Here is a 26,757-nt window from a genome sequence, read left to right as displayed (position 1 = left end):
GCGCAGGGGCCGCGGGGCCGCCAGGGGGCGGGGATGGGCGGCGGGGGGTGGGGCGCGTGGGTCTCGGGGTGCTTCCTAACCGAATGGGCCGGGGGGCGGCGCTTCTCACCTCCCGTGTCACACGGAGGCGACCGCCGGGCGAGTGCAGCGGCTGGAGCATGGGGTGCAGGTTCCTGGTGACTGTGCGGATTCGGCGGCGGCGCGCAGATTGCCCACCTCGAGTGAGGGCTTTCGTGGTGCAGTTCCCGCGATCCTCGCGACACCGGTCAGCGAGCAGCGCACGGGCTGTCGTGGCCCTGCTGTTGATGCTAACGAGGAGCCAGCGCAGAGGGCCGCTGCTGCATCCTGAAGCAGGTAGGAAAGGCCCTCCAAAGCCGCGCGCGCACGGGCTGTGGTTCCGCGTGCTTTCGTGCATCTGCCCAACGAGGTAGAAAAAGAGGACGCGCCCCGGTGCGGACAAGGGGGGGGGGGGTTTCGCTCTTTCCCTTCGGGCGAGTTCCTTGGAGATGGCGCTCTCTCTCCTACATGCTGAGTCTGAAGGGCCCCCGCGCTTCGTAGTCCTCCTCAACCCTGCTTAAAGCTTAGAGTCCTTAAGTTCCTAAACCTGCCGCCTTGGAAATGAGTGGCTCCTGCAGTTCCCCGTTATGCTTTAGTAAACTGCGGGAGTGCGCGCACGCACACACACACACACACACACACACACACACACACACACGCATACATACATATTTACATACATACAAACACATATATACACACTAACGAAGGTTAGGTGGTTTTCTAGCGCTCTTCCACCCCTCCTTGGGGTGGGGGGGGCGGGGAGAATACCTGCTAACGGTCTTGTTTTCTAAGGGTTTGCCTATTCCGCTCCCGTCCACCAGGCCGGCTCACCCATACATGCAAGTGTAGGGGAGGACATGCGAGGGTGGCAGCAGAACATAGGTTGATGTCCAAAAATAGGAGGACAACGCGTCACTGTTTTAAATATAATCAGTAGCTGCTGCAGGAACAAGCAAGCATTTGATTCTCTAAGATTCCTCAGCAAGTATAGACAATGGCTGTCCTTAGAGTTGGAAACTTCTTACTGACTGGTCTAAGTCCCTGAAACTGTTTTGGATAGTGCCTTCATGATCCTCAGACGTAGAATTTAAACGTGCCATCCGGGAGGAATCAGAAGTAGTCATATTTTAAGCTTCCCAGACCACAATTAACATGGGTTTTACTTGAGGCCTACTGCTTGAAAAATAGAATCTGTGGTAGATTTTTCTTTTCCTCACACCTGGTGATCTGGAAGAAAGAAAGAAAGAAAGAAAGAAAGAAAGAAAGAAAGAAAGAAAGAAAGAAAGAAAGGAGAAAGAAAGGAGAAAGAAAGGAGAAAGAAAGGAGAAAGAAAGGAGAAAGAAAGGAGAAAGAAAGAAAGAAAAAGAAAACTATGTAGATACAGTATGCAAAAATCTTAGAGAAACCTGGGTTCCAAAAGTGAAGCTCCCACCCCCTGGGAAAGCTGTTTGTTGCTGTATCAATTGTCTTTTAGGCATGGAAATGTAAAACTATTGACACTACCCAGGAGGGATAGGGTGGCTGGAGCAGTTGCCTTGACCAAAAAGAAAAACAGAAAAGGAAAACTATCAGGTTTGATTTGCTTGGGTTTTGTTTTGTTCTTTGTTTGGGTTTCTCTGTATACTCCTGGCAGTCCTGGAACTTGCTCTGTAGACCAGGCTGGCCTACAACTCACTCAGATATTAAAGGGATGAGAAATTTCATTTCTCCAAAAGTTGGTAGAGAGCATTTATAAAGGATTTCATGACTTTGATTTTATTTAATTTCAAATCACAGGATCCAAGTCATCTTCCTTAATGGTGGGTTTTTTGTTTTGTTTTGGTTTTGGTTTTGCTGGGCATTTTTTCTGTACAGCATATGTTTAGCCTTTGTAATGTGTGGGTTTGAATATAGTTGTTAATGTTATGCTCTATTAAAAAGCAGTTTTATGACTCTAGTTAATATTTCTCCCTCCATAATTATACATATATATATTATTTTTCTTATTTTACATATGGATCCCAGTTCTCCCTCCCTCCATCCCTCCCATGTCCCCCCACCCACCCTCCCATTCCATTTCCCCCACACACTCCACAGGGAGGGTAATGCCCTTCCCTGATAACTAACTTATATGACATCAGCCTTCTGGAAACAGAAGCAGACACCCACAGCTAAACACTGAGCTGAACTCCTAGAATCCAGTTGCAGAGAGGGAGGAGTGATAAGAAAAGGTGTCAAGACCAGGCTACAGAAACTCACAGAGACAGCTGACCATAATTATTTTATATTAATAATTTGGTGCCTTTGGAAATCTGTGGTTAGGAAGTAGAAATTTTTAGCATTTGTAAATGTTGTGATTGTGTATTTTCAGAAATATAAAACACAGTACTGTAGTCACTTAATGTTAAAGTATGGTCTGGAGTTGTATTTTTCTAACAAGCACAAAATCCTGGGAAGACAGAAGTTGTCTTCCCCGTATTTCCAGCACTGGAGAGTGGAATGGCCACGATCAATCCATGGACCAGGGAGCTAACGGGTGTTATAGACAAGGGAACCCAGGACTTAAGGCTGTCTTTTATTTGGACTTGAGTTTTGTGCATGACGATAGACATGGGTCTATCTGCAGTCTTCTACACACCATCATCCAGTTGTGCCAGCACTGTTTGTTGAAGATGCTTTCCTCCTTCTATTGTATACTTTTAGCTGCTTTGTCAAAAATCAGGTGTTCGAGGGTGTGTGGGTTAACATCAGGATTTTCAATTGGCAGAATATGTAAAGTGTAAAAATAGGTTTTTTTTTTTTTGAAAGAAACCATTTATTGTCACAAGTAAAAAACATCAATTTTCAGGAATTATATGTAAAATTACCTAGACATGATTTCATTGTGTAAAAGGCCCAATTATCAATAAGTATCTGATAATGGAACATATGGCATGCATAGAATGTAGGCTAAAAATATGTCCAATTTCCCAACTTTCTATTTGAAACTAAGGATGTAATGGAAATATTTGAAGTGTTAATTGCCAGTGTTGGTGTAATTATGTATTTCATGTTTATATACTCCACTGCAGTTGTACTGTCTTAGGAATATATGTGGTGCTAATGATGTTGAATCACTCAGGTCCTTGGGGTGCAAATGTTTAGACATTTCTCATACAAATTATTGAATATTGCTCCAAAATATGTAAGATGTCAGTACTCTAACATTTTGAAAGTTTCTGTAGATGTGTTCCTTAGAACTTTTTAATTCCTGTGACTGAAAGTGTGTATGATAAACTTCTGTGTGGGAGTGGGGATACAGTTTAGTAGTCTTCTGCAAAAGGGACTGGGCTCAGTTTCCTATACACACAATGCACATTACCATTTACACTACTAAGCTCTACTCTACCCAGTGCCCCTTTATTCATGGCTACTTGAGAACTCTCTACAGCTTCTCCTCCTCCTGTAGCCACCTCAAGGTAAGCGCCTTACAGCTGACTTGAACCAGTATTTCAATATGTACATGATCCCAGTTGATTCTGCTTTCTACATGTAAAACAGGAGAGCCTTACTGTCTGTGTCTCTAACATTTTACAGGTCTGCCGTTCATATTGGTTCATTACTAGACTCACTGTGATGAAAATAAATAACCGCCATTTTCCCTAACTCTTGCTTATAAAGTGATATGAATCATCAAGAAAAAATGTTTTCTAATAGCAAAGCTGAACATTTGGAGCAGTTTTTTCTCTGTCTCATTCTTTCACACAGCAGTACCTTGAGCCACCTCAGACTGAAACCCCACGCTGCTAAAATGCCCTGGACCCTTTGTGTGCTTTACCCCAACCTGGAAGTTTCTGTGATGCTGTGTTTCTGTACTCTGAATTATGTAAATTATGTAAATTATGTAAATTATGTAAATGAGTATTATTTCATTTTCAAAATACAAAAGTTGTGGTATTAAGTATGAATTTTCTCTGACTTTGGAGTCTCACAAAGCTTGTCTCTAATATGGTAAAGATAAACAGTTTTTTAAACATGGTCTCATGTATTTAGCCCAGGAAGGTCCTGAAATAAACATCTGAACACCTTCTGAGTGCTTAGGTTACTAGCAGTGGGCTATCACACCTTGTTTATACAGCTCTGGGGACCAAACCTCAGGCTCCCTCAGTGCTAGCCAGATACTGTGTGAGCTGAGCAGCATCCTCTGCCAACCTCATAGCACAGGATAAGAACTTTACAAATGCCTACCCTTGTATTTAACTGTCCTAAGGGAAGAGATTACCTTCTGGAGAGCGGTACAGGAAGAATGAAAGTTGCCTAAAATTATAACAGTGTGGTGTTAAACTATGGTACAACTATAATCTGGAATGAGATGATGATTAGATTTGGGTATAGAGTTTTCCCCACTTTTCCACTATGTAGCCCTGGCTAACCTGGAACTCACTATGTAGACCAGATTGAGCTCCAACCACAAAGATTTGCTTGCATCTGCCTCCTAAGTGTTCGATTTTTGACACTCAGAGCCCAGATTGAACTGAATTCCCTGTTCTCCCACCTCCTCAGCCACTGGATGATTGTGTGTGTGTGTGTCCCCACTCTGACATATTTTTTTGTGGAACACTCAATATATTTAATACAATGTAAAGTACTTGCCCAAATGTAGGGACTTGGTGAGGGGGTAGATTTTGTTTTTCTCACTATGTAGCCTTTACTGGCCTGGAACTCCCTATGTAAACTGGTCTTGAATTCAGAGACAAGCCTGCCTGTGCCAAGTGATAGAATTAAAGGCCTGTGCCATCATACTCCCCACCCACCCCACTCCTGTCCCCAAACAGGCAATATTTAAAGCAAGACTTGGTGTGGTAAACAAGTTTGCAATTGTTTCCTCAGATTAGGAGGGATGGGGGATATTTATCATCTTCATCATACTTTTGAGTTTTACAAAGTAGTCTCACTTGATATCACTGCTAAACATATTTCATTGTCAAAGCCTCCAGCGCCATAAAATTGCACATCAGGGATGAACTAAGAGTGCCAGATTAGTCAAGAACTGAGTTGTGAGTCTCTCACCTCAATGAAGGTGGCTTTAAAGTTTGGGAAAACTGGCCAGGGCTGTGATTTCTAGTTCCCCAGACTTCAGAAAGGGATACTGCCACTGCTCTCCCCATCTCTAAGGCTCTTGGGTGTTGGGTCCCCTTTCAGCATTGGCATCCTTCCTATTATTCTTTCTCTTTGCTCACTCAGGCTGGGAATCCCTGGTTGGCAGAACTAACCTCATAGAGGTTATCTGGCATCCTGAAAGTCCCAAGAGCACCTGTGGGTAGCCAAGCTCCACATAGCTCAGGTGTCCCTGCCTTCTCCCTCTCAACCCAATCCTAAGAAGTGATGCTAATTTAGCTGGCTGCCAAAGCAAGATCTGCTAGCCAGAATGTAGACCCTGGATCCACTTATCACCCAGGCACTCCTTCAGGTTTCATCTGCTCTGGACTGGTTTCCTCCCCTGAGCTACATCCTCAGATAAGAGTTAATCAGATAGTGTAGGTGTTGGAGGCTTTACAGGAAGGGGAGCATCACTGGACAGCAAGGAGTGGTGTCAGGCAGACTTAGACTCCTCTAGATTTAGACATGATAGGAAGACATTTTATGCCACCAACTCAGCTGTTATTGGATGGTAGGCAAGAGAAAATCAGTTTTATTTGGGAGAACACACACAAGGCAAAGGCATTTCCAAGACACCCCTCCCCCCCAACATACACATACACACACACACACACACACACACACACACACACACACACACACAGACCCTCAGCTTCTGTGTGTCAAGTGCATCCATCCCTTCAAAAGGGCCAGCACTTCTCTTTCTTTTTATAGTGCAAATCTCCCTGCTAGAACGTGCCCCTGAAATAACCAATCAGAAAGGAACATCACTCACTTCTAGGATGGCAAGCAAAATACAGTCCAAGAAAACCTGTAATAAACTTCCTAAAAAATATCCTTCAACTTCAGGCCTTAACAGATCTGCTATGTCAGTGTAATCAGCAAGCCCGAGGGTGGACTTAAAATTGTTGGTGTGACCAAATATCTATGTCACCGTTCTATTTTTTTTTTTTTTTTTTTTTTTTTTTTAAGAGATCAAAGACACTCTCATCAGCTCCTGGCAGTGCATTGCTTCTTTCATGAGCCCCAGGGCAGGCGTTGAATTTCAACAAAACCATGATCAGAAGAAAAAATAGTAAAGTGGGAAGGTTAAGATACAAATCTTGCAAATTCCCAAGGCATCAGAATCCTCATGCTTGATTTTCATGTTAGGAATATCTCATAAGCAAGGAATATTGGCCTTGCTTATGAAAATGAAAACACGGTATCACACAGGACATTTTAATGCTTCTTCAACACATTCAAAGTCTTGTACCTCACCACTGAATCAGTAAATTACTCAAACAGAAATGGGGTGGCTTGGGGATGGAACTCTGAATGCTCAGGTTCAAGCTCCACCCCGGAAAACACTCCCAACCCCCAAGAGGAATTGTGTTCAAGGAAGAGCTACTTTGTAGGAGTTTAGAATTGTCTGGACAAAGCCAGCTAATCTCTTATGCAAATTGAAACTAATAAAACTGCACAGCGTTCTCTTAGGATGTTTGCTTTCTTAATGGAAGCGTGCAAGAAACCAGACATCGGGAGTACAGTGGAGCAGCCTCAGCCTAAAACCTGTTCCTGTGGACCTCTCACTGTCAAATTCTAATCCAGCAGACTTTTGACAGCTCACAAGAATCTGCACTTTGTTTGGGATTCTGTTCCCAAGTGGCCCTTGGATGTGATTTGCAAATGCCAACATTGCTTATTTAAAGCCTCATTTTTGCTTATTTTTAAACTTAGGCAAGGGGTTGAAAGTTCAGAGTTAAGCATACTCTAGACTCCAGGTAGGAGAGTTAACTGAATAATCAAAGAAGGAATTGTTTCACAAAAATGAAAAAGAGACCTTTTGGTATTAGAATTTGCAGGGGTGAGGCTCAGAGGTACCAGATTCGCATGATCAGGGCTTCTGTTAGAGGGGAGGACACAACAGGATATTTTATAAAGCTCACAGCATCAGCAACTTGCATATGGGAAAGCCACAATAAAATTGTTTACTCTAAATACTGTGTCTACTTCACTTTTTCATACCAGGTGAATAAATCTCTCTCCATACACATATGAATAAGGGTTTTATTTTATCTTATTATCTATACCATCTTGGAGTAAAATGAACCTAAAATGCTGCTGTTTAAAAAGGAAGGAAGGAAAGGGTTTCACTGGTTTAAACTGTTTATTTAGAATAAAAAATAAAATAACATGTTACCATAACAGAATGAAGCTGACAAAAGAAAATGTGGGACCTTTGTGTGTCTGTAACAGCCTGTGGTAGGCGAGTGGGAGGGAGGGGGCAGATAACTTGAGCAGGAGGGAAGTGCAGTTTTAAGAAAACTGAAGATGCGATGCCTCCCAAATATCATCATAGTTTTTTCTTAGCCTTACCAGGTGTCTCCTGGTACATTTGTACACTGGTACAACGTTTGTGTTTTACTTTCTCTTCTGAGTGCCACTATTTTCTTGCCTTGTTTCTGTTCAGTTGTCAGATCCTCTGACTAAGCATTCTTGCATCCGATTTAAAGAAACAATAGCCTTCTGACTCAATTCAGTTGAAAATCCTCTCCCATATGAAAAGTAGTGCCTTTTTACTTTGAAATAATTAAGAGCCTGTGTAATGTGAGGTACTTTGAATTTTATATGCTAAGTAGTTGCAGCAAAATATATTCTATGGATATTACATTTCTTAAAAAGAAGCTTATTCAGTCATTCTTCCAAAGCACATACTAAAGGTGTATTTTTTTCCTCAGAGGTGATTATGAGGAGCTTAATAGAGAGATTGTCTCATTTAATTATCTTAGTACTCTTACATTTTTGATGTTTTACTTTCTCTTGTCATGTGTTTAAAGATTAAGGCTCAAGTATATATCACAACCTGTCAAATGCCATTGGTTAATAATGTCTGTATTATTTACCTTGGTTGTCTCTGGAATTAGAACACACGCAACTTCATTTTCATCTCTTCTAGCTATGTGCTATTCTATAAGTTGTTTGGGGGAGAGTTTGGCTGTTATATAACTGAAGTTCTTATGAGTTCCCCAAGTCATTGCATCTCATAAGTTTAAGCTGAAGCCTCATAAATATAAATTACTTGTTCTTGCTTTGATTTAAAAGCAGCAAATGAGAACCTTTGGACAAACACAGGAACAGTTTGAAGCAGAAGAAAGCTCATTCTTGGTATTTACATTGCCTGCCTGCAATCAGATTCTGTTTCTTTCGCTTGCCAGCTGGTGTGGTTTTACAAGGGGGCTCTAGGGTTTCTCTGCTTCCATTTTCTCATCTGGAAGCAGCTTGTGCTATTTATGCATTGAAAAGTAGGTAGAGCATTCAAGACTCACTGCAAATATCCAAATAAGACGTGTATATCAGTCAAGTCAAACATATGTGAAAGCAGTGTAAATTCGCCTACTTTTAAATCTATACCTGGACAGAAGCCCTGTATGAAAGCCTATAGGGTATAATGCTGCTTACTATCTGGATAATATCTATAATTTCCTGTAGTAAAAAAATTGGTGACATTATTAAAGCCAAAAAGTGTGTTATTAGACTGTTTTCTGTCTCAAAAAAAATGTCTGTGACCAGGAACAGTGGTTTCTACAGAATGCACTGGAGGAGATTATTGGATTTCTAATCTCTGCAGTTTACTTAACCTTAGCTTTTAAAGTGTGTGCATGTGTGATGGGATATGTGGAAAGAAATGTTAAAGTCATCTTCAAGACCTTCAAGATGTCTGCAATGTGGAATTCAATATTTTGAATCATTTATTATAACAGTTTGAAGGAGTTATTCAGAATTGGGATTCCAGACATGCAAAATGCACAACATAGCATTCTCCTCATTCTTCCTTCTGGTTATCCTTTCAGAGCAAGGGTGTGTGTGTGTGTGTGTGTGTGAGTGTGTGTGAACTCTACTCCATAAGGAAATTTAAAAAAAGAAGTAGGACATAAACGTTCATCAAAGGTAAATTTTGCATTCCCCTGCTTGCCTAGTTTTCCCTGGGCCAACCTGGAATACAAGGTGAGACTATCTCACAAGTTTCTGCTTGAAATACACAAGGACAAAGTAGTAGGTGACAGCACAGAGGAAACACTGAACACGGTGATCACCCCAGAGTCACTTCCCGTGTTTTAATGACTAACTTTTTCTCTTCAAGTTCTTTTGTGGGAAGACAGGTGCTTCTGTTACCACAAAGCTGTTTTTGGAGAGTTGAATCCCCCCAAAAAGAACTAATCATAACTACTAGAAGGGAGTTGATTTGTTGAATTTTATAGCATCTGCAGCAATATGCAGTTATGAATACGGGAAAATGGAAATTGACTTTGATGGCCTCTGTGAATAACAGGAGAGAACATGTATGTGTTCTGAACTATGTTTTACTTATTGAAAACATTGTATACCTGGATTTTCATGGGTCTAATTTTCTTTACTCCCCACAATGACCTTTACTAAGTAAATTTTATCTTTCCTTTACAGACTTGAGAAAGTTTACATAATTTACTTAAACCTGAGGAGAGAGAGAAAAAAAGGCTCAAAAATTTTTTGCATAATTTATTTAAACTAAACCCAGTTTGCATGGTGCAGGCCTATAATCCCAGTAGTTAGAGAGGCAGGGTCCACCTGGTATATAAGGTAGGAAGGACATTGCTTTTAGGAGAGAGAGAGACAGAGACAGAGATAACATTGGTGAATGATGGATCGGCTTTCTGACTCTGCATTCTCTCTTGATGGGTTTGTCCTGCCATCCAGTACTTCATTTGTATCCCTTCCACAATTATTTGGAGGATATGATTGTCATTCTCACCAGACGCATTTGTCCAAATCAAAGTAATTGTGGCTATCATAGAAAGACTATGGGGAGAGAAAATTATTCAAGAGCTACAGAAAATAGTTCCAAAAAAAAAAAAAAAAAAAAAAAGAAAGAAAGAAAGAAAGAAAGAAAGAAAATAGTTCCAGCACTCAGGAGGCAGAAGCAGGGAGATCCAGAACTGAGTTCCAGAGTAGCCAGTGATAAGTAATGAGACTTGTTTTGCTTTGTTTTTAGTAAAACCTACAAAAATATTCATTAGCTGGGTAGCTGTGACTGTGTACCACCTCTCCAGTTAGTTACAGATCAGTGAATGGTTCCTGAAAAGACAGGTTTGTTATACATGTCAAGAGTCTTATTTCCAGGGCCCTGGGGTAGGGTGGGCAATGGGAAATCATACATATCACTGAAGCATGGCAGTATTATTTATAGCAGCAATTAGAGGCACTCCAAACACATCTAACAGATAGTAAATTGTAACTTGTTGCAAAGTGGTAGAGCTGTTACAACTAGCCTTCATGGTAATCTTTTGGAGAATTGGGAAGGTTTTCATTAGTGGGAGTAAAATCTTTTGAAATTGTACAGAATCTTCAAGGTAAAGACTTAAATGGAAGGGAATATTTTGACATTGTCAATTCTGTGTGGCACAATTTCTTCTTTTCTTCATGCAGCTCATTTCCTGATCTCCCTCCCACCTTCTCTCTCTCTCTCTCTCTCTCTCTCTCTCTCTCTCTCTCTCTCTCTTCCCCTCTCTCTCTCTCCTTCCCTCCCTCCCTCCCCCTCACTCCCTTTCTCCCCCTCTCTTCCCCTCACCCCTTCTCTTCCCCCTCCCTCCCTCTCCTTTCTCTCTCTCTCTCTCTCTCTCTCCCTCCCTCTCTCTCTCTCTCTCTCCTTCCCTCCCTCCTCTCTCTGTTCCCTCCCTCTTTCTCTCCATCCCTCCCTGCCTCCCTCCCTTCCCCTCACTCCCTCTTCCCCCCCCTCTCCCCTCACTTCTCTCTCTCTTCCTCCCTCTCATTCCCTCCCTCTCTCTTGACCCCTCACTCCTTCTCTCCCTCCCTCTCTCCCTTCCTCGTCTCTTATCATTTGAGCTGGAATTTGAGTGTACTGCCACCACCCAGCCCTGATTTTCTATACATGTGAGCTACAATCAGGAAAAAAAAAATTCAAAATGGGCCTATTAAGTGATTTTTGGAGGGACTTGGAGACATAATCTCTGCTGCTGCATTTTTAGTGACAAATATTGTTAAGAAGTACTAGCTTCTTAACAATAGGGATCCTGCTGCATTGGTTCTGGTTCAGCCACTTATCTGAGCCCTTGGTTTCGGGAGAATAACTCTACCACTTTGCTCAGCAAGAACTGCTGAGTTGCACACCACAAGCACTGTACATTAGTCAACAGGAAGGCATATCTGTTTGGGAGGCAGAAGGGGCCTCTCTGAGCTAGAAGCCTGGGGTTTGAACTCCATCATACTGTGCATTGCTATAGAAATACTCTTGGCTTATTTTATTCTCCTTTGTGAGGGATGGATGATAACTTTGTATCCCACAGGAGAGCTGTTAAGTTAGAAATGATGTATATGTAAAACTGGTCGATGTGTATTATGTAATTGAGAATCAATAAATGGTAACCGTTATGATTTTCTTGGCCACTTTGAATGGATTTCTTTCTTCCTTTTTTTATATTTTTGGTTTTGTTTGTTTGTTTTTTAAGAGAGGGTTTCTTTGTGAAACAGTCCTGGCTGTCCTGGAACTCACTCTGTAGACCAGGCTGGCCTCGAACTTCCAGAGATCCATCTACCTTTGCTTCCAGAATACTGGGATTGAAGGTGTGCACCACCACTGCCCAGCTTGAGTAGATTTCTTATTGTCTCTATTTCTGTGTCTTTTCTAATTATATGTCTGGCTACTTATCTTACCATCAGAATAAGGATCCTCATCATTTGTACATATAACCAGATTGTACATGTACACATTATATACATATATACATGTACAATACATACAGTTGTTTTTTTTTTTTTTCATCTTTCTGTTTCCTCCACAATAAGCAGTTTCCCAACAATCAGGATGCATATACATTAAAACAGGTTAGAAAGTGATTATTTTCTTGAACTGAAAAGTTACCCAATGTAACATAAAACCTATTCTTTGAGGTATTTTGATGATAATTTTTTTTATTTTTAATCACACCCCTTTTGTTCACAATTTTAAAAACTCTGCCTATAACATATAACACACTTCTGATTTTTCCTCAAAATGGTCCTGGTATGAGTTGATTATATGTCCAAATTCCAAATCCAGTTAAGAGTTTGGAAACTGAAGTTGAAAATTTGTGACTTACCTACATCATGTCTACAAATGGTGGAATCCTTGCTGTGGTCCTACTTGATTAGGAAGAGAAAATTTATTATAATTTTGAATCAACAGATTAAAAATAATAGTTCCCAAGAATTAACAAGTTTGAGGCTTTTCTCAGAGGTTATCTGTTCTTGGTGTGAAAAATCACATTCCTTGCCAGTTTTCAACTGAGAAAATGTCTCCTTGTCTAAAAGACTTTAACTCAAATTTGACAAAATCACAATAAGAAAGTTCATGAGACACATAGTCATGTATGATTATGATCTTGTCTGCTCTGTTACTTTGATCAAGGGACACTTGCTTCTAGTTGCAATGTCCTCACCTGAGGAAAAGGACAACTGTGTCTCAAAGGGCTACTGTTTTCATTCCAACAAGAAATATGTTTCTCAGTGTGTCCCTGTCAGTGAGCAATGTCACTCTCAGTAAGATTTGTGAGAGGCTTGGATGGTGTCAAATCTGAGTGATAACAGTATTTTAGATGAGAAAGAAACTTCGATCTGAGTACACAGTCACCACTCCAACCAGCTGTATTCATTTCTGCCCTTACTGCATGCTACCATCTGGGTCTCTGGTGAAGGACTAGTCTCTCTTGGTGAGAAAGGACTAGGGAGGTGGGGCTTCCTTACATAGCCACAGAGGAGTCATTGTCCATGCTGGGTCCAGACCTTCCTTGCTTTGGTGGCTCCTTTAGACCCAGGTTCCTGCCCATAACCCTTCACCCATGGTTCAGTGTGTAAATCTAATAAAAGTTATTGGTTCCCCACAGTGAACTTGGTGGAATCTCATGGGTTGTCATTGGACTGTAGGAGAAGGTTGTGTATGTCTCCTCAGAGGAGACATTTTAGGCACACCTCACAACTGCCCCTGCCCTTTCACCTCAATTTCTCCTCAGCGCAGATGCTTTAGTATCTTCCAGAGCCCTATACCTGGTTCACCTGCTTCACTCTGCTTGGCCTTGACCAATCACAGCAGGTTTCTTTGCAGACCCTTCCTCTAGAAATTTGTTCCAGTTTTTGGTTCTCTGGCTGCCCAATACAGCTCAGTGAAATACCCTGTTTTCTTGCATGCCTGTGCCTTTACATATGTTCTCACCTCTGCCTGGAACATCTTTCTCCTTCTCTATCTGAATACACAGAAAAGTCCAGATTTGAACCCACAAGGTCTAACTCCAGAGTTCATTCCTTTAACCTTACCTCCCCTCTTTCTACCTTGAGCCAATACCCTGGTTTTTTATATTTCAGTACATCTGGAGTGTTGCCATCAGGTCCAAGCTGAAATGGTTGAATAAATATGGAGTGTGGTGGATTTGGTTTGTTTTGTTTTCAATAAAAAAGGTTTCTTTTATCACTATCATTTATTCATGATTTATAACAACAGGACCAACTTCCAGAGCAAAGGAGCCATACACAGAGAGTGCTGGATCTTTGATGACATCCAGTTCGAATGCCTGCACTGGTGTATACTTGCCCAAAACCCATTATATTTTCATTATTTAAAAATTTTAAATTTAAATATATTTTGATCATATTCTGACCCTCCCCCAAGTCCTTTCAGATCCTCTTTCCCTCACTACCTCCTCAACTTTAGGTTTATTTTAAAAAATTCAAGAAAACAAAGTAAAACACCACCCCCAAAAGAAAGTAAATGTAACCAAATAAAAGCGAGCACGCACGCGCGCACACACACACACACACACACACACACTTATAGAGTCGATTATATCTTGGTCAACTACTCCTGAACATGAGGAACATGAGATCTACCCTGGAGTGGTTGATATACCTAGAGTGTCATTACATTGTAAAAACTGATTTTTCCCTCCCTTCGAAGGACTAAATTACAGCTCAGTTGTTAACCTTTACCCTAGTGGCTAGGATTTCATTCATTCATTAAAAAATATAACAAAATAAAATATTGTCACATGAATAATAAAAACCCAGATATTAGGATTAAGACTGAAGACCAGAGAAACAAAGCAGCCAGCCACTAGGGAGTTCTCACCCCTACCAATGCTCAGAAGGTGTGATCCACCAAATTCAGATTCAGTTCCAGTCTCCTCATTCATCTCCTGCCTCCTTCTGCCTTACATTCCTCTCTAGTGCTGGGATTAAAAGTGTGTGAGCTCTGTTTATATTTTAGACAGATGCACTGGCATATAGCCCAGGGTGACCTTGAACTAACAAAGATCTCTCTGCCACTGTCTCTAGTGCTGGGATTGAAGGTGTGTGCCACCACTGCCTGACACCTATAGCTAACTAGTGTAGCCAGCTTTGCGCTTTGATCTTCAGGCAAGCTTTATTTGTTAGATCATAAACACCTCTAGAAGTTTGTTCCAGTTTTTGGTTCTCTGGCTGCCCTTCCTCTAGAAGTTTGTTCCACCACAAAATATAAGATAAAACAGCAACTGTCACGTTGAAGTTGGACAAGATAAACCAACAGAAAGAAAGGAGCCCAAGAGAAGAAGAATCAGAGAGACCCACTCATTCACATGCTCAGGAATCCCATAAAAAAAAAACGTGCAACAGGAAGTAACAGTATGAGCACTGCAGACTTGTGCACACTACCTAAGTCTCTGTGAGTTCCCATGAGCATTGATCTGTTGGTTTAGAGGGCCCTGTTTCCTTGGTGTCCCCCATCCCCTCTGGCTCTCACACTCCATCAGCCTCCTCTTCTTCAGGGTCCCCCCCCCCAGACTCTGAGGGGAAGGACATGATAGAGGCACTCCATTTAGGACTGAGTATTCCAAGGTCTCTCACTATCAGCACAGTGTTCAGTTGTTGGTCTCTGTACTTGTTCCCATCTGCTGCAGGAGGAAGCGTCTCTTCTCACCTGACTGAACACGTTCCTGCTGTTTTCAAGGCAGCCCTCTAGGCTTACTCTTTGGTTGCTGTTTGACTTCGTTGTATTAAATGCAGGTGTGAAAGAAAAGACCATCCTGTGGTCAGTGATGGTTGCCATTTTAAATCCTCCATTTTACCTAATATTGCTCGCTCTGCCCATTCACTAAAATGAATAATGCAATAGTGGTGCAACAGGATTGCAGTAGTTCTTAACGTTTGTAGGCATATCAAGTCATTTAAACTCACAGCAGCCCCATAAAACAGGCATCAATTGTGAGCAAGCAGATTGTCCTCCAGTGACTTCACTCCCTCACTTTTGCATTTTGCATACAGAATCCTTCCTTGTCTGTGTCGAATAGAATTAATATTTTTAAGAGCTAGCACCCAATACCCTAACATCAGAAATGTTTCTGAAAAGCCCCCTGGCCCAAGACACTGGTTTCACAGAGCGCGTGGGTCAGAGACTCCAGGCAGGCAGGAGAGTCTCCAGAATGAATTGTTTGAGCTGGCGTTTCAGTGAGATCTTTCTCCTAAATAAAAGAAGACGCAGTCTTTGCCTACGAGGTTAAATACCTTAAGTTTCAATTTGGCGGTGAAAACTACCCGCCCTCGTTTTTTTCTAAGACTGGGCTGTTGCACTGGGGAGGAAGGAAATGGGAGCGATTTCGCGCTGGTGGAGAAAGGACTAGCTCACCAACTCCGGAGACCCACGTGCTTCTCTTTTGCGCGCCCGGAAGGAGTCCAGCGTTAAGGGGTGTCTAGGCACAGTTTGAAGAGTGGGGGTCAGCGTGGGCAGCAGGTGGGGCCCCTCCGATCCTCTCGCACTGCTGCAGCCCCCAACTCTCCTCAAAGTACGCGACGAGTCTTAGGCAGAATCCATCTCCCCACTACCATCCCCTCCCCCGCTGGGGGGGAGGGGGCAGCAACGGTTTCGGGAGTGTTCTATTAGTGTTGTGTACGGGGCGAGTTGCCACCTATAGAGGACTGTGGAGCTACGTCAGGCTCAGTGAGTTTCGTCCCCTAACCTTAAGAGGAAGAAAGAGGGCCCCCGGCTGGTCACGCGAGGATGGGGCGGGCACTGGATCTCCGAGAGGGAGGCGATCGAGAGGGAGGCGATCGAGAAGGGGAGCATTTGGAGCAGCATGGAGTCCTCGGCAGACAGGCTGGCTAGGGCGGCGGCCCAGGGCCGCGAACAAGAGGTTCGGGCTCTGCTGGAAGCAGGGGTTTCACCCAACACCCCGAACTGTTTCGGCCGCACCCCGATTCAGGTAGGCACAGGGTATCTCATCTGCGGTGGGGTGGTAGCTTTTGTTGAAGAAAAGTCAACATTTCTGGTGAGTTTGCAGTGTGACCCTGACTGCAATGGCCTTTCAGTTACCATTTGGCGTGCAAACGCTATTTTTGCTGCCGCCATCCTTTAAACTACCTTGGTATAGTGTACCACTTTGGCATCAGGTTTTCAATTTCTCGTGATTGAGTTATTATTTGTTCCCATATATTGTCAGTAAATTATTTCTGGGTTTGCTTTCTGCTAACTTACTATAAGCTTCAACCTAAAGGGGGAATTATTTCCATCACCGCCCAGTAATATTCACCCATAACCATTATTTCTAGTTCTAACAAAATTCCTGTGAAACAAGTATAATTCTAAAAGCCTGTGCATAACAGGGTAAAGGAAAGTAACACCAGTTGTAACTATGTAATATAGAATACATTTATACAGTTTAAAACATAATAAAAGTGGGACCTTGAGACTATTTACAAGTCAAGTGTGGAGACATTTTGAGACTAGACAGATTGAGTGGTTGTACAAAATAGGTATGAGCCTTTAAAAATAATGGGGTTATAGCTTACAGTTTAAAGCATCTGAAGCTGAAAATATATAAGAGAAGACCTTATTTATTGTATGCAGAAAAGGGGGAAAATCAGGTTGATAGTTTTCACAGCAGTTTAGTAAGGGGAAGAGAAAATCAGTTTGGTTGAGAACCTTAACCAACTTGGTGTTTGAGACAGAAATGCTTTGTTTATAAAAAGAAAAAAATCAGCCAGGTAGTGTCAGCCCCATACCCTTAACCCCAGCACTCAGGAGGCAGAGACTGATCTACAGATCGAGTTCCAGGACAGCCAGAACTACACAGAAAAACCCTGTCTCAAAAAATAAAATAAAACTGAACAACCAAAAAAGAAAGAAAAGAAAAAACAATGACTGAATTGCAGGTATTTTCTTAAAAGGATTTAGGCACACTCTGAGTATTCATTTTAAATTTGATATTTTCAACTTTTCCTTACCATAAAAGATATGAGCAATCTTTAAACCCAAATTTATGAGCAAGGTGGAGGACTTCGATATACACATAGAGCACAGAGTATTTTTTCCTCTTTGTCAAGTTCACTTATAGTTTTCCTGAAAACTAAATTAGTTCCACTTTCTTCAGGGAAAGATTCAACAATACAATGCAACCCACACTAGTCCTGCCACTGTGGTTGTTCTCAATAAGAAAAGTTTGAGGTTGTAAAACAGTCTGTGGCCATCAAATGTTAGTATAGCTCTCTCTCTCTCTCTCTCTCTCTCTCTCTCTCTCTCTCTCACACACACACACACACACACACACACACACACACACACGCGCGCGCGCACACACGCACCACGCACGCACACCGGAGGGGGGGGGTTATCAACAATGAATCCAAAAGGATGACACAGCTTTCTGCAAGTTTCCAGAGCACAGAACAGCAAATTGATTAGATCTTCCTGAGGGGAGCTAAAAACTCCCTGAAGATTTTCAAGCTTATTCTGATGGCCAACTTCATGGATATCCAGTGGGTTTGTTTGCTTGTTTGTTTGTTTTGTTTTTGTTTGGTTTGGTTTTTGGTGACATCACATGCAAGGCAGTTGCTAATATGATTCTCAGGAAGAGTCCTGAGGTTAGAAAAAACTTTCAACAGAAGAGGAGGCAGCTGCATGTAGAGGCGGGTAAACACACAGGTGGGTAAATGGGAGCAGGGGAGCAGGGGTATGAAGCAAAGGGACCTGTGCCTGACTTTGTAGTGATAGGAATAGGTCCAGAGGCTGGTTACCAGTGCTCAGTTTATAATTGTTATTAGACCCATTGTAGGTAAATGCAACAGCACATCAATACATAACTTTGTCCTTAACTTCTTGTAGTCTGTGTGCAGATTCCAAACCTATGGCCAAGTTTATTCTAGTGTGAGCAAGTTTCTTTATTCTATACTCCAGATCAAATTGAACTGTGGCTTCTCTCTACAAAGTGGTATTTGGGGGTTTTCTCTAGGGCAATTTCTGCCTAGTTTTCTATTTTCCCCCAATTAACTTTACAGCACTTTAATTTTCTTATGGCCCTGATTTGTTTATTTAGTTGAGGGAGGGTTGCATGTGGAGGACAGAGGACACTTGTGGGAAATGATTCTCTCTTTCCATCATGAGTCTGGAAAATGGAAGGTCAGGCTTGATAGCAAAACATTTTACCTGCTGAGCCATCTTGCTTACCCTAAAGAGCTTAAAGTTGCCATTGCAAGTAAAAGCAATTTGGGGGAAAGTCTGATGTGACAGCTAATATAACTTTTATTCCTACCTCAAAATTGCAAATAGGTGACCTGAAGTTAACATTCCGAATTGGAGTTGTTAGCATACCTTCCAGCCTCAAGCCAAGTTTGTAGTTTAGCAGCTTATGTCTGGCTGGGTTCTTTATTATTATTTTATTGTTTGTGAAGAGGTATTTTTCCTGAATGTATATCTACACCACATACTGCCATGCCCACCTGAGGCCAGAAAAAGTTGTGGGATCCCAGAACTCACAACTACAACAAAATACTTGTTTTTGTGATGGTCATGGATTCCTTTCTGGTGGATGGAGGGAACTAGATGGTAGAACTCTTTGCTTGGTGTTCACAAAGCCTTGGTTTGAGTCCAGTGCATCCTCTATGGGAATCCTTAATCATCATCATTATTTATTAGTATTATTTTGTGACAGGGTTTCTCTATGTAGCCTTGACTATCCTGGAACTCACTCTGTAGACCAAGCTGGCCTTGAACTCACAGAGATCTACCTGCCTCTGCCTCCTGAGTGCTGGGATTATAGGCATGGGCCACCTGGTTTAGGAATGGTTTTATTTACAAGGCAATTTAAAAATTAAGAGCAGGCCTGTAACACAGTTTCTTTGGAAGGAAGGGGATTGTGCCAGGAGGATTGTTAGTTCAAAGCTAGTCTTTCAAACTTTAAACTTGAGAAGTGGTTTTGTTGTATTACTATTCTAACAAATTACATTTTTTTCTTCTATTGGAGATTTTCTTCTCATATACAGTTTCCTTCCCCATTCTTCCCCATCTTCCCTCCTTTGGTTTGTGTGTGTGTGTGTGTGTGTGTGTGTGTGTGTGTGTGAGAGAGAGAGAGAGAGAGAGAGAGAGAGAGAGAGCTCAGAGGCTAGCTTCGAACTTGGTAAGTAGGCTAAAGTTCTGGTCCCTCTCCTCTATTCACTGGATCTCAAGAATGCAGGTAGACAGGGTTTATGCAGTGTTGGAGTTTGAACCCAGAGTTTCCTTCACATGCAAGGTCTTATAGTTGCTTTAATGACAATAAAGAGTACTTTTATTTAATTGAGAAAAGTTTCCATAAGATTGGCCTGTAGGCAACTGTTTGGGGGCATTTTCTTGGTTTCTGATGTGGGCAGTGCCATCCTGGGCAGATGGTTTCCGTGGCATAAAAAAGAACAAACCAAATAACAAAAAAAAAAAAAACCAGCTGGGCATTGGTGGGTGCACACCTTTAATCCCAGCACTCAGGAGGCAGAGGCAGGTGGATCTCTGTGAGTTCGAGGCCAGCTGATGCACAGAGCTAGTTTCAGGACAAGCACTAAAGCAATACAGAGAAACCCTGTCTAGAAAAAACAAACAAAAACCAAGCTGAGCATACCAATGAGTACATTCTTCATTAGCTCTGCTTTAGCTCCCCCTTGCAGCTTACTGGCTTGGCTTCCCCCCTCAGTGATGAACTATGATACCCTTTCTTCCCCAAGATGCTCTTGGTCATGGTCTTCATCACACCAACAGAAAGCAAACTAAAACACTAGGCAAGCATTTCTCCAATGGACCTAGTTAGCACACATTTAATGACTAAAACACAAAATTATCGTTATGTAACTACAAGAGCTGGAAGTCTAAAACCAGTCCATAGGGCTTTATTCCTTTAGAAGGCTATAAGCCAGAATCTGCTTTCTTTTTCCTAGATTTGGTGGCTCTTGGCCCAGGACTCCTGCACCTTTTCTCTGACCCCTGCATCTCTGCTTATTTCTTCTTTTTGGCAGGATATTTGTGATATCATTGAGCCTACTCTGGTAGTCCAGGACAAAGTATCTCAGGCTCCTAAATATAGTGGTGTCTACAAAGTCTCTCTGCAACATCTTCACAATTTAGGGGATTAATAATTTAAGATAGGAAGGGGACAGTAATATTTTAGGGACATTTTAGACTTCAAGAAATCCAAGTATTCCAGGAAGACAAGGCTAACAAAATTTTGTGAGAATGCTGGCTTTTTTTTTCTTTTTTTAGATTTATGTATTTCTATTATGTATATGAGTGCTCTGCTGGTTTTATGCCAGGAGAGGGCATCAGATCTCATTGCAGATAGTTGTTAGTCACCATATGGTTGCTGAGAATCAAACTCAGGACCTCTGGAAGAACAGCTAGTGCTCTTAACCACTGAGCTATTTCTCCAGCCTCACTGGGTGCATCTTTTGCCAACCACTTATAGTAATTACCACACAATCATTGATGTCTCAAATGAGGCAAGTGCAGTCTTTGCCCCTGGTGATGCTCTACAAGGGTTTCAGAGCCATGAAAGCGTGAGGGAATACCCTTTTATCCTGTGTGTAAGAAGAATGGAATGGAGAGGACAGGAGCAGCTAGCTGGTACAGGAAGCCCTTAAGGGGTAGAACCTTGTGCTTGGTTGTCACCACCGGGTAGTTAGTGTTGAGGCTTCTTAAATAGAGCTTCTATCTCGGGTCCTCCCCGCACTCTGCCTTCACTCCTCTACTCTTCCTTCTTTTTCAGGTGATGATGATGGGCAACACCCAAGTGGCCAGACTGCTGCTGCTCTACGGTGCGGAACCGAACTGCAAGGACCCAGCCACCCTCTCCCGTCCTGTGCACGATGCAGCACGGGAGGGGTTCTTGCAAACTCTGGTGATACTGCACCAGGCGGGGGCGCGGCTGGATGTGTTTGATGCCCGGGGTCGCCTGCCAATGGACCTGGCCCAGGAGGGGGGCCATCGCGATGTCGTACAATATCTACGTGCGGCTGGGCGCAACCCCCAAGGCAGCGGGCCAGCAGGCATAACTTGCGCTCAAACACCCCCAGGTGAGCACGGCTGGTTCAAGAGCTTGAAATCTGAGCGCTTCTAAAACTCATTTACAGATGGAAAAGATGGGCAGGGTCTTCTGGCTGTCTTCAACTCACAGAGCCAAGTTGTGTGACAACCTAAGAAGATGCAATCCAAATGAGCCTGAGAACATGGACTCTGTCCGTAAATCCCAGCTTCACACATCGACTTAACCCCAGTCAAAGCCTTAGCTGCGAGGCAGGAGGGCCAGAGGTCTAGAGTTCGGCTCTGTTTCGGGGAGCCACAGCAGGGCCTCGCTGCTACTCACAGGGCCTCTGTTTCTCGCTGCTTTGCAAACCTGCCAGGAGGACTGATTTCCAAACTTCTAGGCCCTGTCCTTCAGCTGGCAACTTAGTCAACCTTGCTCCTTGGCCTTCTCAGTGGAAAAATTCCTAGCTCGCACCCCCAGTGTTTTGAGGGTATTTGATACGGAGATCTTCTTTCCCGTCTTTTTAAGCTTTCCAATTCATGGTTCAGCTGTTAAGAGCGCACTGCTCTGCCTGAGACAGAGTTTGATACCCAGCACCCACATCAGGCAGTTTACAACAGCCTGGAATTCCAGCTCTAGAGGATTCGATTCCTCTGGCCACAGACCGCACCCAGACCGCGCGTGCGCGCATATACGCATATACACAATTAAACATAAAATTTAAGCTTTCCACTTCTTGGAGACATGGCTAAACCACAAATGAGTATAAATCTTTGCCTTTCAAAGCCTTCAGCAACCGCGAAGCCTTTCTTTCTTGGATATCATCCCTCTATCCCCACACATGAAATTTCATGTTTAAAGTCTATTTGCTAAAGAGAAAATGTTTTTAATTAAAATAAGATATATAAAGCAATACATGGAAATAACACAAATATTTAGTGTGAAACGTGACTTAGAAGACACTACAATATATCCTAGAACAAGAGCGCGGAGAAGTCTCACTCTGGCCCGCTGTAAGTGACGGTGTTGACTGCAGCGTACAGAATCCAAGCTGCCAGCAGGAGGAGGGAGGGAGGCTTTGGGTGATTCCTAATTTGGTGGGTACGATCCCTTCCAGTGCGGACTTCTTCCAGGCAGCATGTGGTTGGAAACTTGTGTTCTGTGTTGAGTAGGTTCAATGAGTAGGTTTCCAGAGGAGTGTGATCAGAATAACGTGATTAGAGAAGCTACAAGAAGAATTCCGGAGTGAGGCTCATTTATGCAAAGGCCGCAGCGGGAACAGATGGGGAGGAGAACTAGTGAGCGTAGGCGGGTCTGATGGGAGCCACGAAGATCTTAAAAGAAGGAAAGTCCATTTTGTCCAACAAGTGACAAGAAGCCGTTAATAGGTTTGGAGGAGGAAGACCAGATGGAAACAACCTGTGAGCGCGCACGTGGGGTGGGGGTGTCCTATGCCTTCCAGAGCCCCTTGTGGTGTGCTCCCGGGATCGAAGGCACCTTGGCAGGGAGGTGATTCTTCACGGGTGCCTGAAGTCTGGTAGGATTCGCCACCCTCTTTCCTAGAGCCCTGGTTTTGCAGCAGAAAAGACACTAGCTCTCAGGACTGCTCCGGCCGCTGACTTAGAGCGGATGAGAAAACCCGGGACTGGGCGGAGGTACGGGGTGGAGAGGAGAGACTGTTGCGGGAGACTAGCGAGGTCCTGGGCTGGGGGACCGTACTGCACACAGCCCTGGGCACGGCAGAGGCAGGGCAGCACTGGCTCCTAGGGCTGCTTTCTAAAGCGGGTCTTTTCTCTTTTGTTTGCAGGTGTCTCGGATTTCGCGGACCACCCCTAGAGTCCTGCTAAGCCCCTCTCTGCCTGCCCCGGTCAGTCTCCACCTTAGATCCACCTCTGGAAAAAAGAACAGCGCTTGGCTGGTCCCGATTCGCGTCTGTGATTCTAGTACGTGGGAGGCTGAGGCGGGAGCAGCTGGAGGCCAGCTTGCTTTACAAGAAAATAAAAGGAAATAATGTTTTTAAAAACGTCAACTGTTTATTTTTAAAACATAGATTTGTCTTCCCCTGTCCCCAAATCCCGTTTCAGCTTCTTCTATTTCTAGATCATTTTACAAAAAGTGTTTTGAAATCAGCTCCGTTTCTTGTGAGCAGCTCTCTGGTGCCCCGCCCCACCCTCTACCCGGTACTGTTGACTTAATAACAGCCGTTTAGCGAAATAAGAAAGTTCAAAAGGGTTATTGACTCTTCTAAAAGTTCCGGCAAATTTGTAGACCCAAGGCTCTTAGCGGGGGAAAAAAAAAAAGTTTTTATCCGTTCATTCCGTCAACCTTTCTTATTAGGACACTGTGCCAGAGACTAACGAATCCTCACACAAAACAGAAGACTAGACATTTTAACAATTTCACTGAGTCACAGACATTATTTCTGATACTTTTGTTTCGTATACTTCCTACTATACACAGATATGCCCGCATCTGAGAAACAAGATTTGTCAAACAAAGTTTGTCTTAAGAAAGATGAGGTGTGCTTAAGATGGTGGAAGGGAATTCCAGGGAGTCTGGGTTTGCACGGTTGTACTTTGGTCATTAACTGACCAGAGGTAGCAAAGTGGTTCGAGTTGTTTTGTTTTTCTTGTTTTGCTTAAGTAGCAAAGCAGACCCCCCTCATCTCACATCTCTTTTGCAGGCTGGGTACAGAGGACTATGGGAATCCTAGCTGGGCTGGGTTCCCTGGCATGATCTATGGTGAGGTTGCCAGCTCTCTACTCCATACACACCCCAGAATGCAATGCACCTCCAGAGCAGGAATAGTGCTGCACTGCTACTCAGGCTCATCAGATCATGGTTGCTACGCTTTTATATAGTATCTGCATCATGTAAACCTATTTTTAAAATGTACAATAAGCGAGTCAAGGTGTCCCACATTTATACTCACTATACCCTAGTCCATTTGAATCCCGAGGCAGGAGATGTGTGAGTTTCAGGCCAACCTGGGCTACACAGTGAAACTCCAAGATGTCATGGAGGAAGATCACAAATGACATTGTTGTCATTTAGTCTCATCTAGTCCCAACATATTCCCGTGACCACTTGATGATCCCTTTCCACACCTGTAGGGTTCTCCCTCCCCACTTCTGCCCCAGAGGTGGAGGTTCCTTGTCCACAGCCTCCGGAAGTGTACAAGGAGCTCCACCTCACTTCGTAGGCCTGGAGCTCTGGGCTCAGCACAGCTGCCCACCGGAACCAGGAACCCAGCAGTAGAAACCAGCTTCGAGCCTCCTGCCCCCTCAGAGCTCAACACACTCACCTGGGAGCAGCTGCTAGGCGAGCAGGGAAAGGCTAGCGTTAACTAGAGGGCTGGGCAGGGAGAGGCAGCTCACAGACCCAGGAAAACTTCAGAACCAGTAGGACTCAGCAAAGGCTGTACCTTGGGAAAAGCCACCCGAGAAAGCAGAATCCTCTGGAGCTTTTCCAGCTGTGAGTTGGCGACCCTGGAAGGGTCCTTCCACCTCCACGTAGCCTTGCTGGAGCCATGCCGGCAGCTTCACTCCCTTCCAGATGAGAAATCGCTTTGCATACAACTACTTATGAAGGAACTTTTAGGTTCTTATAGCTGTAACTTTGTAAGCCAACACACACACACACACACACACACACACACACACACACACACGTTTATTCGGTTTCAGGAGTTGCCAAACCAATGGAAATAGTAAGGACAGATAGATTTAGCTTTAGAAACCAAGACATCAGTCTTTACAGACAGTCAGATCTCATTATAGATGGTTTTGAGCCATCATGTGGTTCTGGGAATTGAACTCAGAACCTGGGAGAGTAGCCAGTGTGCTTAACCCTAAGCCTTCTCTCCAGCCCCCTGTATCTGTTTTGCTACCAATTTTTAAACCAAGTACATAAATTAGCTAATAAAAAATAACACAGGTGAAACAGTGCTGAAAGGGAGATTTTTCTAGAGATGACTACTACATTCCATTTGGTGAGATTTCTGTAACTGTCAAATTGCATAAACAGGAAAAGAAAGAGAAAACGACCCTCAAATTCTGACACACCCAAACCTCAGGCTCCTCATTTGAAAAATGGGTACAAAGCAACTACTTTGCAAGGTAGATGTTTAGGTTGGATACACAGTGTTAATTCATTTTGGAGAAGTACACATACAGACATCTGTGACAGACTTTGAATGGGAAGAATTTAGAATACCTGTAACATCTGCCTTGATGAAACACCATGACCAATGGCAAATTGGGGAGGAAAGGATTTTTATTTGGTTCACACATCTACATCATAGTCCATCATTGAAGGAAATCAGGGCAAGACCTCAAACTGGGCAGGAACCTGGAGGCAGGAGCTTATTCAGAGTCCATGGAGGGGTGCTGCTTACTGGCATGCTCTCCATGGCTTTCAGCCTGCTTTCTTACCCAGGACCACCAGACCACCATACACAATAAGCCCTACCCTATCAACCACTAGTTAAGAACACACCCTACAGGCTTGCCTGCAGCCCAATCTTACGGAGGCATTTTCTCATTTGAGGGTCCCTCCTTTCTGATAACTATAGGATGTGTCAACTTCATATAAAACTGGCCAGCACACTGACTAAAACCCCCAATATGTCTTGGAGACTTTCTTTTCAATGATTTTTCAGAAAAAAATTCATTTTTAAAACTTTATTAGAAAAGTTGTCATCGTCTTTCTGTTGTGGAATCATCTATTTTCCTTTTATAAATACTGTTTTCCAATTACAAGGACATTTCTAATCAAATTTAGAGCTTATAATATAGGATAACATTCTTATCTCATGATCCATGGCTTAATTACATCATTGGAAACCTCTTTATCCATACAGTCACTGGTTTCAGGGATTTAGATGCAGATACATTTGAAGTCTGAAATATTAGAAGATTATCCAGGTTGCCAGGTGAACCCAAAGCCATCACAACAATCCTTAGATGTAGGAGAGAAAGACAATCAGAAAGAATAATACAAGACAAACTCAGCCAACATAGCTGGATTTAAAAATGTAAGAAGAAGGGTGTAAGCTGAAGAACACATGCAGCTTATAAAATATGAAAAAATAACTACTCCCAGACCCTCCAGAAAGAATGTGTGCTGGTTATACATAGATTTGCAGCCCAGTAAGATCTATTTTGCACTTGTGATCTCCAGAACTATAACACAATTACATTTGCTTTGTCTTAAATGTTTTCATATTTTAGAATGTTCATTGTGGTCACCGCAGGAAACTAACACAGAGGAGAAGGGTTCT

General features: G+C 43.0%; 1 protein-coding gene across 1 annotated transcript; it reads left to right on the top strand.

Annotated features, from left to right (window-relative positions):
- Positions 1 to 60: 60 nt before the first annotated feature.
- Positions 61 to 21,482, top strand: LOC127224935 (tumor suppressor ARF). The gene is made up of 2 exons (XM_051188159.1): positions 61 to 354; positions 21,219 to 21,482. The coding sequence occupies exons 1-2, from the start codon at positions 84 to 86 to the stop codon at positions 21,389 to 21,391; spliced, it is 444 nt and encodes a 147-aa protein (XP_051044116.1). The 5' UTR covers positions 61 to 83; the 3' UTR covers positions 21,392 to 21,482.
- The last annotated feature ends 5,275 nt before the right edge of the window (positions 21,483 to 26,757 follow it).

Source organism: Phodopus roborovskii, unplaced genomic scaffold (assembly GCF_943737965.1).
Source record: "Phodopus roborovskii unplaced genomic scaffold, PHOROB, whole genome shotgun sequence".
NCBI classification, from domain to species: Eukaryota; Metazoa; Chordata; class Mammalia; order Rodentia; family Cricetidae; genus Phodopus; species Phodopus roborovskii.
This window is presented reverse-complemented; position numbering and strand designations above follow the sequence as displayed.